The 12306-nt window shown below is 41.1% G+C and overlaps 1 protein-coding gene across 7 annotated transcripts in view; it reads right to left on the reverse strand.

The window, feature by feature from the left end:
* Positions 1-12306, reverse strand: part of LOC146811566 (telomerase protein component 1-like) — a 1575504-nt gene that overhangs the window by 455914 nt on the left and 1107284 nt on the right. For all 7 annotated transcript variants that reach the window (XR_014966741.1, XM_085618541.1, XM_085618539.1 and 4 more), the window contains one exon: positions 11951-12163. Coding sequence is in view for 6 of the 7 variants with exons in the window: in XM_085618541.1 (XP_085474667.1) it covers positions 11951-12163 (213 nt within the window). In the remaining variant the exon portion in view is untranslated. The remainder of the gene's footprint in view (positions 1-11950; positions 12164-12306) is intronic.

A 12306-nucleotide genomic window follows, 5' to 3' on the forward strand; every position in this document is an offset into this window, starting at 1 on the left:
TGAAACATATGTATATATAGCAACAAAATTACTTAACTTAAAGAAAAGCAACACATTAAGTAACATATATTTTCTTAAGAGTACACTGAATTTATTATAAAAAATGATAACAAAAAACGCTATCATAAATATAAAAAAAAAATCATTCTATTCAATAGTAGGGAAAGCAATGGAATTTAAAAGGGTTAGATTTACGATTCACACTACAGGTCAAAGCAACAGTAGGGAAAGCACTGGACCCAGGAGGGGCTAGATTTCTATTCCCACTCGTGTAAGCAACAGTATGGAAAATGCTAGACTTTGAAAGAATAACATATAATAATAAAAGCTCAAAATAAGTATTAACACAAATACAGAATAGAAAAAATACGTTAAACTACATAAAAAATATTAACACTATATGAAAAAACAAAAATCTAAAAAAAGAATACAATATAGATAGCATTTTACAAATAATTAAAATAAACAAAATATACATTTAAATTAACAAAACACATTACAAAATGTAATGTAACAATTAAACAATCAATATAACTTCTAATAAATGTAATATTGAATTTACATTAAATACCTACAATTAGATTTAAATGAAATCTAATTATCATCCTAACCTTTGCCGCTACAAGCCCAACAACCTGCTACTAAAATATAACATACTATTAAAATTGTAATATTCATTAAGATAAAAATAATGACAAACATGTAGAGTAACAATTAAAAAACATATCAATTAAATAATACCCAGTAATAGAATACAATTATTAATACATTTACAATCTACCTTAAAATGTAAACAACTAGATAACGTAAAACAATTAACATAATTGAGTACTAATTAAATAGTTAATTAAAAAATCATTACATTTAAATTAATTATAATGTAATTAACTTCCCGCACAATCACCTACAAACCCAACAACTTGCTACTGAACTTAAAATTACTAATTACATTTAAAAATAAATTACTGCAACACTAAAAATGAAAAACTATATTGTTAAAATAACAAGTTTAACCATATTGCCACTTAAAGATTATATATTAACTAAAATGCATTGAATTAATTGAAAATGATATTTTGGATAACTATAATGCAAACAATATTCAAAACAATGATATTTTTAAAAACAATATTTCTTATCAAAATATCGATATTCTTGACTATATTCTGTGTCATATTTCTGTAGAAACAATATTTTTGTGATATTTCTATAGCATGATATTTTTAACTTGATATTTTGTCCAAATACTCTCTTCATGAGCCATGGTCACCAAAAAGTTGAGCCTCTGATGGGCTAGCAGTAGGGTTGGACATTGGCAATACCGGAAATCGCTACAGTAACCACTGGTTGATGGACTTTCTGGTGGGGGCAAACAGACCCAAGGAGCATATTTTGGTCATGATTCTGTGAAAGCATTCTAGGGCTGTGTCTGCCTTCTGGCCAAAAAGGTAGAGTGTCATCAAATAGGGGTCTATTAAAGAGACTTGGACATCCCCAGAGAAGCCTGTAGACCTCATACAGGGATGGTCACATAGTGCCACATTCGTGCCAATTGCCCGATCAAAGCAGTCGGTGGTTTTCAAACCACAGTGGATTATAAACTTTGCTGCACTTTGTCCATCATGAATAGCCTGGGTTAAGGGAGGCTGAAGATCATCTGGAATTGCAGGCAGAATCTCTCACAGGGCAGCTGGCATTAACAGACCGCAGAACAAGGATTGTTGATTAAAACATATGATTGCCAAAAGCCTCAATGTGTTTGGAATCATGATCAGGATGGGGTAGTTGGGAAGGCGTTCGAAATCACCTTAAATGTAAATGCCTGTACCACCACAGAGTAGGATGTTATGTGAGAAAGTCAGAATTGAATGGTGCTCATCTGTGGTGATAAGCAATTTGTCTATTTACTAGAGGCCGAGGCCATGGATTTGCCCAAGTGCCCAAAGAAAGGTTATCTGGGAGGGCTTTGTTGAAGGACGACAGAGGTTTTGTAGGTGCCTGCCATCTGCCTGATTGGAGGACCTCTGTGAGAAAATGAGTTTCTACCTCCATTGTGGGTACATGTCAAGCACTTTCTTCTGTGGCATGGCCAGGAATAGAGACAAGGCACTATCTGAGGAAGTGTCAAGGCCGCTGGTATCCAGTAGTTCCTCACACCAATTGCCTCATCATATTGGGGGACAAATGCATCCCCTCCCATCAAGAGAATTGGTAATGCGCCAAAGATAGTAGGGTTGAACTTGGCACATTTTTATGTATTGGAAGTAAAAGAGATTCTTTACATCCAAAAGGGATTGTACTACATGATCAACCTGACAAATTCATATTCTGTGTAAAGTGGATATGGTGCCCTGGGGTGAACTGCTTTTCCTACCAATATTCCTCAGTTTGTCTTCATTAGTAGAAATAATAGCTTTGTGACTGGAGGTGAGGGGTTACATTTAAGATTTAATGTATTAACACTATGCACTAAATCAGTAGGTTTTCTCCACTCCAAAATAATAATCAGGGCTATTTTTGTGCATGCTTCACACACAATCATTTCAAAAAGAGTCTAGTGTTTAACTGAATTGACTGGTGAAAATTCTGTCATGCTATTGTTATCAAATATATATTTATCTTCTTGTTACATGTTTTGTATGCTATTACTGTTTGATTTCTTACTCCATCTTAAAAGGATTTCAACGATTTCCTTCTATGACCAGTTATTTTTTAAGTTTACATCGGAAAGCCTCCGACCTTTGGTTGGAGGCTTTCTGACCCCCATCGTCTGTTTCAATTTCCGACCGGCTGATTATGCACCAGCTGTTCTGAATTGAAACCTGCCGGTCATTCAGGGTGGCTTCCAAATCGGAACCGCTTGTAATCCCAAATGGCAAGCCTTTCGCCCTTGGGATTATGATGAACGGTTTCAGACATGGTTTCCATGCCGGCCTGTCCAACATGGAAACCATGTCGGAAAGTGTGTTTGAGGGCCCCCAGCAGGGTCCCATTGTGTGTGCAGCCTCCGGTTGTGGGCCCAGGGGGCACCTATGGTCCCCCCCTGTTGATCCCTGCATTCCATGGCAGGCTCCTTGAGGTGCCTGCCACAGGGTGCAGGGATGAACAAGATCTCCCATTTTCTTATCTGAGCATGTATTACGGCCGGTTTACAGCCGTAATGTATGCTCCCATAGAGAAATGTCGGAATGCTACCGAACACTGTTCGGTCATATCCTAATAGGGCAGGCGGGATCACCGACCAGATGTCCCATTTACGAGATTATGTCGGGCAGACACAAGTCCGCCCCACATCGTAATCGCCCCCAAAGTTGGAAAAAGTTGTAGCTGCCAAATTTGCTATGCATTAGCACACTTTTTATATACGTTAGATAATGTTATACTTGTTACATAACACAGTCATCGATTATGCACAAAAAGGGTATGAGTGCTTGATTAATTAACCATACATGTGTTAGGCATAGTTCCTTTAAACATGAGCTTCTTATCATTTCTTGTGCAAGCTAATAAAGTGTGTATGTGCTACATTTGTTACAACCTATTTTCCCCTACTCACATTGCAATAATCAGAGATGCAATAGCCAGAGAGCGATTTTCCACTCTCTGTTGTATAGTAGGTGAAGTCTGTTTGCAGGATGACCTTGTGCACGTTTGATGCTGATGGAATTTATATGAAACAAAAGTAGTGGCTTCTGCATGACTCTTAATGAACTACCAAGAGCACTGTACTCTGTCCGTATACTAAATGCGGAGTTTATAATGAGCTCACACTTTCACAATATACTCTAATAAACGAGAAGACCCTAGAAACTGGGATGGGGAAAGCACATGGAATTGTTGCAGGAGAGAAAAGCTGCAAACAAGAGAACAGATTGAGACTTACTGTGCAGGAAACTGTCCACAGTCTTGGTAAATTGCATGATATTGTATCAGCTAATACATGAAGTTGTAAGATAGCTGAATGCAATTTAGTTAGGTACTTTGATTTAATAGGTTATGGCTGTGTGATGAATGTTTGCAGTACATTTATAGTTTTCACCCTCATTTTATTTTTACTCAATTGCATATTTATTATGATGCTGAGGATTACGAAGTGAAGAAAAATTGCACATAATAAATTCAAATTCTCTGTAAAATATGGATACTTGTATATTTTTGATTTGGGGAGTTCAGGGAGGGGGAACCACAATATCACTTCATGATGTATGAGATTCTTTGATAAATTTGTCTACCTCCTAAAGGAAAATGCTACTTACCAGTATGCATCTGTTCTTGGCATGTAGAGCTGTAGATTCACACACTGTGCATAGATCGCAATCTGGTGTTGGGCCCGGATGTTTGCACTTGTTGTATTGGAAGAAGTCTTTGAAAGTCACAAGATAGGTGACTCCTCCTTTGGACAATAGTGTGTATGAGCATCGACTCCATCTTCAGATTGTTTTTTCGCCAAGAAGGGAAACAATGGAGTTTTGTGAGAAACAGAAATAGATGCCTATGTATGTTGTATCTAATTAAGATAATACTGGAACAGATAAAGGTAGCCGGGGAGGTGGGTGGGCGTGTGTGAATCTGCAGCTCTACATGCCAAGAACAGATACATACTGGTAAGTAGCATTTTTCGTTCGAGGCATATGAGCTGCAGATCACACACTGTGCATAGATTGCATAGCAGTACTCCTCCTTAGCGGCGAGCACCAGTATCTGTTGCAGTAGTTTGAAATAGCGTTTTGAGTACAGCCCGGCCCACACTAGCTTACTATTTTGCCTGCACATCTACACAATAACGTTTTGTTAATGTGTGTGGTGTAGATCATGTAGCTGCCTTGCAGATGTCATCTAAGGGATTGTTCCCTAAAAATGCCATTGAAGCCCCTATCTTGCGGGTAGAGTGGGCTTTAGGGGGAATAGATAGTGTACGTTTTGCTTTGTGATAGCACATTTGTATACATTTGACAATGCACCTTGCAATCCCAGACTTTGATATGAGATTGCCTTTATGTGGAGGTGAGAAGGATACAAAAAGTTGTTTTGTTTTGCGAAAGGGTTTTGTCTGTCAATATAATAAAAGGAGTGCTCTTTTTACACAGAGTATGAAGAGCTCTTTCTGCTACTGTTTGTGGTTGCGAGAAGAACACTGGCAACTCAACAGATTGGTTGAGAAGGAAGGGAGAGATAACTTTAGGAAAGAATTTGGGATTTGTCCTGAGAACCACTTTGTTATGACGGAGTTGTAAAAATGGTTCTTGAATAGTTAGTGCCTGTAGCTCACTGACTCTTCTAAGAGATGTAATGGCCAAAAGGAAAGCGACTTTCCATGTAAGAAATTGTAGCTCGCATTTATGCAGAGGTTCGAATGGAGGACCCATTAATCTTGTGAGGACGATGTTTAGATTCCACACTGGTGAGGGTGGTACTCTGGGAGGAACTATTCTTTTGAGGTCTTCCTTAAATGCTTTAATCTCAGGTACCTTTGAACAATGACAGATGTTGTCTATTTTGTAGGTAAGCTGCTATGGCAGCGAGGTGTAATCTAATTGAGGTGTATTCTACATTACATCTTTGAAGATGCAGCAGGTAACATATAATGTTGTTTAGTGGAGGCATCTAAAGGATTGATGATGTTGTTGTTGTTACAATATATAACAAATCTTTAACACTAGTGGTAGGGCACCTAGCTTCTTTGATAACGTTCATACAATCAGGTGGAAGATTGAGGTAACCAAATTCTAGGACTTCAGGAGCCAGATCGCCAGGTTGAGCTGTGCTGGATCTGGATGTCTGATCTCTCCATGGTTCTGTGTTAAGAGCTGTGGGGAGAGGTGTAGGTTTTGGTGAGGAACTACTGCTAGTTCCAGCAATGTTGTGTACCATGGTTGTCTGGCCCATGTTGGAGCAACTAGGATGAGTGTTAGTGACTGTTGTTGCAGCTTGCGCACCACTAATGGAATGAGTGGGAGAGGCGGAAAAGCGTACGCAAATCTGCCTGACCAATTCATCCATATCGCATTGCCTTTGGACAATGGGTGTGGATATCTGGCGGCGAAGCTTGGCCTTTTTTTGTTGTAATGTGTGGCGAAGAGATCTATCTCTGGCTGCCCCCACATTTGGAAAAATGGTTGAAGAACTTGTGGATGAAGTTCCCACTCGGGAACCTGTTGTGTCTGACGACTTAACAGATCTGCCATGTGATTTTGAATTCCTGGAAGATGTTGGGCTAAAAAGAATATGTTCTGAGGAATAGCTCACCTCCATATGCTCTGTGCTAGTTGAGAGAGCTGCAGAGAGTGCGCCCCCCCCTGTTTTTGTAAATAGTACATTGCTGTCATATTGTCCGTGCGGACTAAGACAGCTTTGCCTGATATCTGCTTCTGAAATGATTTTAATGCCGGAAAGATTGCTAGTAACTCCAAATGGTTGACGTGGAGTAACTTTTGCTGAGGTGTCCATGTGCCTTGTATGGTGTGATGAAGTAGATGAGCCCCTCCAGCGAGTGAGCGATGCGTTTGCTGTTAGCACAATCTGTGGAACTGGCTCCAGGAACAGTCACCCTTTGGAAAGGTTTTGGGTGTTCCACCACTGCAGAGAGTGATGTGTGCGGCCGTCCACCAACATCAGATCTGTTAGCTCACCTTGAGCCTGGTTCCACTGATGTGCTAACTATTCCTGTAAGGGGCGCATCTGGAGTCTTGCATGAATATACAAGAGGCCATCATCCCTATTAGTTGAATGAACACTCGAGCTGGAAGTGAGTGTTGCAGTTGGAATTTTGTTAGAAGGGCATGCATGCTTGCTATCCTAGCCGGACTGGGATATGCAAAGCTTTTTGAGGTGTCTATTGTGGCACCTAGATATTGTTGGATGTGGCACGGTTGGAGGTGAGACTTTGTGAGGTTTATGGTAAACCCTAAGTTGTGAAGTAGTTGAATTGTGGCGTGTGTGTGATTTACACACTGGGTATGTGACTTGGCTTTTATGAGCCAGTCGTCCAAATATGGGAAGATGTGAATTTGTTGTCTTATTAAGTGGGCTGCTACCACTGCCAGACATTTTGTGAAGACTCTGGGTGCTGTGGTGACTCCAAATGGGAGAACCTTGAACTGGTAATGCTGACCATCCACTACAAACCGAAGATATTTCCTGTGAGTGGGGTGAATGGGAATATGGAAGTAGGCATCCTTGAGATCTAAGGTGGCAAGGAAATTGCCTTGTTTGAGTAGAGGAAGGACCTGTTGAAGCGTGACCATATGAAAATGGTCTGATTGTATGTAGAGGTTTAATGGTCGGAGGTCTAAGATGGGTCTGAGGGTTTCGTCCTTCTTTAGAATGAGTGTTTTGGTGATGCAGGGGAACTAGTTCTATTGCATGTTTCTGTAGGAGGGAAAGCACCTCTTGTTTTAAAAACATTAAGTGTTCTGTTGACATTGGACGCTGTTTGGGTGGTATGTTTGGGGGAGTTGGAGTCAGTTCTAGGCAATAAACGGATTGGATGATTTGTCTCACCCACCTGTCCGTGGTGATGGTGTTCCAGACAGGTAGGAACTGTAGTAATCTTCCCCCGACCGGAGTAGAGTGGTCCGGGGGAAGAGGAGGAAAGTCATTGTTTGGGGGTGGAGGCAATGCGAGTATTGGTAGTTTTGCCTCTACCCTTGTTGTTATTGCCCCTGTAGCCTCCTCTGTAATAGCCTCTGGTTGTTGAGGTCTGGGTGGGACTCTTGTAGGAAGTGGAGGGGTTATCAGTGTTAAAACCTCTAGAGGTGCCCCTATAAGAGGAGAGACGAAAGGAAATTCTGGGAGCTTGCAATTGCAAAGCTCCCATTGATTTAGCAGTGTCAGTATCTTTTTTAATCTTTTCCAAAGATGAATCTACACTGGGACCAAATAAGTGTTTTTGGTCAAATAGTTGGTTTAGTATGATAGTTTGAACTTCGGGTTTGAAGTCGGAAATGCATAACCACGCATGTCTGCGAAAAAGGACACTGGTATTAATAGCTTGGGATGCAGTGCCTGCAGCATCTAGAGCACAACGAATGGAGGTGTTAGCTATGAGTTTGCCTTCCTGGAGGAGATCATTGGATATTGTTTTATATTGATCAGGATGGTGTTGCAGTAGGGTCTCTAGCTCGTCATAGTGTGCCCTATCATACCTAGCCAGCAAAGCCCGTGGGTTGGCAATTCTCCATATGTTGGCTGCTTGGGACGCTGTTCTTTTACCAGATGCGTCCAACAGTTTTGACTCCTTATCTGGAGGTGGAGCATCGGCTGTGGTTTGGGAGTTGACCCTTTTCCTGGCGTTGGAGACTACTAAGGAATCCATGGGCATCTGCCCTCCGATATAAACAGGGTCAGCTGGGGCAGACTTGTACTTCTTTTCCACCCTAGGGTTAATGACTCTGGATCTTACAGGATCCTTAAACACTTCAGGAGCATGTTTGATTACCCCTTTTAACATTGGGAGAATGGCAGTGGACCTTTGAGATGGTTCAAGAGTGTCCATAAGGAAATCTTCCTCTACGGGATCTGTGTGCAAGTTTACACCGTGATATTCTGCTGCTCTGTGTATGAGCTGAATGAATCCTATAGTATCCTCTGGGGGGGATGGTCTGGATGGGTAGACATCATCTTGTGATGTGTCAGGAACATCTGGTGTGCCATAATCGTCCCATGGGTCATTTGGGGTATTAGGACTAGGTTCCCCTAGAGGTTGATCATCCCCGTCCTCCCCTGAGGTGTCCTCATCACCCTGAGGTGGAGGAGATGGTGAGGGTACTGGAGATGGCATAGAATAGGTGTGGGGTGGAGGAGGAGGAGGTGGAGAAGGAATCCTTAGGGGAGAAGTGACAATGTCTCTCTTCTCTACAGGGGGTGGAGCTGGTACAGGTGTGTCCATTTTCCTTTTCTTGGAAGGACTCATTATAAGTTGACTTGTCTTTGGGTCTATTTCAAGGGTTTTTTGGGTCGGATCAGGCCGAAAAAGCTCCACCTGTGAAATGGGTTGTTTCAGTGCCGATTTTCTCGAGTCCGATTGTTTCTGCGGCACCGGTTTTGAAGTGGTTTTATGCTCCTTAGGTTTGGAATCTGGAGTTTTCCTGTGTTCCATTGGGGTCATTGGAACCGGTTGTTTCTTTGGTTCCGACGATTTTTTCGGAGCCGAGACATCGGTGCCAGCGGATTTCGATGCCGAATGCGCCAATGTGGAGCCAGGCATTGGTGCGGGCGAAGACAGTGTTCTTTTCTTTGGTGCCGGGGATGGGGTTTCGGCACCGACTGCAGGCTGACTCGATCCCGAGTGGCCTGAAGGCTTTTGTATCGACTTCTTTGCCGGGCCCGAAGGCGGGGCTTGGGAAGTTTTGTCCTGATGCGCACCTAGGTCTAAAGGTGAAGGTGTGACCGAAGCCTTTTGGGAATGGGTGGTGGGGGGGACGGGGGAGTGGTCGACCTCAGTACTTACGACCCGCTGCCCTGGAGTGATGTCTTCGATGTCGGAGTCGTCTGCTTCAGAGGCGCTAATGAGGCCCTCTTCTATTTGCTCCTGCTCCGGTACGTTGATGCCTTCTTGGAAGATATCGTCCCGTATTGATGTCGACGATCGAGCCATGCTTCTTCAAGCTCGACGATCCCAAATTGTTTTCTTGGAGCGGAAAGAGGCACAAGCTGGAGAGTCTTTGGCCTCGTGCTCGGGCGAAAGGCAGAGGTTACACACCTCAAAGATCGGCATGTGGAAACTTGGAGCCACATTGAGGACACTTTTTGAAAGGAGTCCTTTCCTTGAGCCAAAGGCCAAATGGCGTAGCTAGGCCCTAAGGCCTGCGTCGACGACCGGAATCGAAGAATTCAAGTTTGGAGAGATGCGCGTCGAATGGGAAATGCAACCGAAACAATACCGAAGAAAGGGTAAAGGATTGCGCGTCGAATGGTAGAACGGTAACGACACCGAACTGGAGCGCGATGAACACATCCGAGCCCAATGGTGGAAAAAAACAATATGAAGATGGAGTCGATGCCCATGCGCACTATTGTCCAAAAGAGGAGTCACCTATCTTCTAAGAAATTTGCAATTGTTGCCTCATTATTCATACTAAATAGGTTTGATACTGAATTTGAGGATTTGCTTACTTTTTGTACAAAGTGCAATCTGAAAATTAGTACAGATACTTTCTCCCAACAAGGTGGTCATTGATCTCTTGACAATTCACCATTTAGAGTTCTTTTACAATACAAAACGTAAGTATTTTACATTTGCTTCAAATTTGTTTTTGAGGCACAACTAACTAATGAATACTTTGCACATTTATTAACTCCAAACTCTCAATAATGTTAACTTACTTCCAAACAAGTTACTATATAAATCCCAAAGGATAGTCAAAAGATTTTCACAGCTGTCCCCAATTATGAATTCCAAAGTTTTGAGAATATCATTTAACAGGGTCTTGTTTTTAAATAATCTTGGCAAATGATATACACTAACAATAAAAGCTACCTTTGAATACTCCATCATTAATTTATCACTAATTTTATTACAATTGATTGAATTAGATTTGATTTTGCAGTACTAGATTTACATTTTTAATTAAGGAGGTTTGATACATATATGATTAACCCGCCGCTGTGTCCTTCCTTCAAATTCTTAATAGCTAGAATCGCATAGATACTAAAATTTGATATTGTGGGATGGTTGCTGAATACTGTTAACTTGAAAATGAGCAAAATGTTATACCATGAGGTATGCATTTTCTAATACCTACAATATTTCAGTACAATAATTAGAATGAGGTATCTACTGCCTTCCTAGGATAACTACAAGTCTTCTTAGGTTCATTATTTTTATATTATTTTTCTTGCTAGAACAAACCTGTCCACTGTTGATTACCCAATCACATTCCATTGTCTGATTCAATTGTACACAACAATCTACGATTTCTTCCACATGTGTGGCATTAACCTGAGATTTAGTTTTTGGGGGATTACACAGGTTAGCAGGTTCCACGTCTTCAAAATTAGTACGTGGAACAACTGTTATTTTAGTGTCATATTCGGAATCTACAATAACATTTATGAGCGGTCACAGGATTGGTTACTTTTTATGGGTGGCCCTGACAAACTTCTATGTCCTGGTCCTCCAACTCTTCTCTTAGTTCCCATAACATTAATGGTACTGAAGATGGGATCAAGTTGTTACTTTTTTTTTTGCATTGTATAGTTTAAAAAAGGACAGATTCAGTACCTTTGGTTGTCATCTTGAAAAGCACTTCAAAGTTTCCGAGCATTCTTAGAATGTCCACACAATTCAAAATTGTGTGTTTTCATTCTCAGTCACTATTGTGTCCTTGTGTTAGTTGTTCACATATTTCCTATGTGGTTCACTTAACTGCAATTATAGTATGGTGCATTTGGCTCTAAAGTTGAACTCCTTCTATTTTATGAAAGTCAAATTAAATTTAACAATGTCCCAACCACTTCTAATCATTGTATCCCCCTTCCAGCTTACTTTTATATTGCTAATTCCTGTTTGTTATATTTGAAATTAGTTGGAACAATTTTGTAAACTGCCTCCATTCATTGAAACAAGGAGTGCGTAGAGGAGTGCTGGGAATGAGGTCTGTCAAAGCCAGGCTCTGTGTTCAGAGCCCGATGGGCCATGCCAAATACAATATGTATTCTCTCAGTAGCTAAAAAAGGGTTTTGTGGAATCAGTTGCTAGGAGCATAGCCCAGTTGTAGCAATATCTTCCATTGATTTTCAAAATATAAGATTCAGTGAGGCTTTAGCATAGGGAGAAAGTCCTCTGAATAGGTTCATGTCAGTGATGTACGTTTGCTTAGCTTTTCAAAATACAATGAAGCTGACTGGCACATATGCAAAATTGCCAAAAGAAAATTCCACAAACTCAAATGTTCAGTATAAATGCCCATTAAAATCCGAATGAAACAAAGTGGTGACCATTAGGTTTTACCTGAAGCTGATGCTAGGAGTTGAGATGAGTGAGCCAGTGCCAGCACTGGGCCATGGTGCCCACGGCAAATATGTCGGCACTTTGCCTGTCCTTCAATTGCATCCCAGATCTGTATATTCTTATTGTTGCACCCTGAAGCCAGCATCTCATCCTGTAACCATGTTACGGCAGGTACAGCAATATCATGGATATCACATTCGGCAAACAGGCTCCCTGAAATAGAGTGAGCAGTAAAGTAATTAGTTGGTGGCCTTGCTTTTCATTCCAAGAACACAGGTGACCAATTACACACAGTGAAGCTTAGTTATGTTTGCACTATACGCCTTGACACATTAAAGCTCGCTGGTATCATCATT

The sequence above is a fragment of the Triturus cristatus genome, chromosome 7, assembly GCF_964204655.1.
Source record: "Triturus cristatus chromosome 7, aTriCri1.1, whole genome shotgun sequence".
Lineage (NCBI taxonomy): Eukaryota > Metazoa > Chordata > Amphibia > Caudata > Salamandridae > Triturus > Triturus cristatus.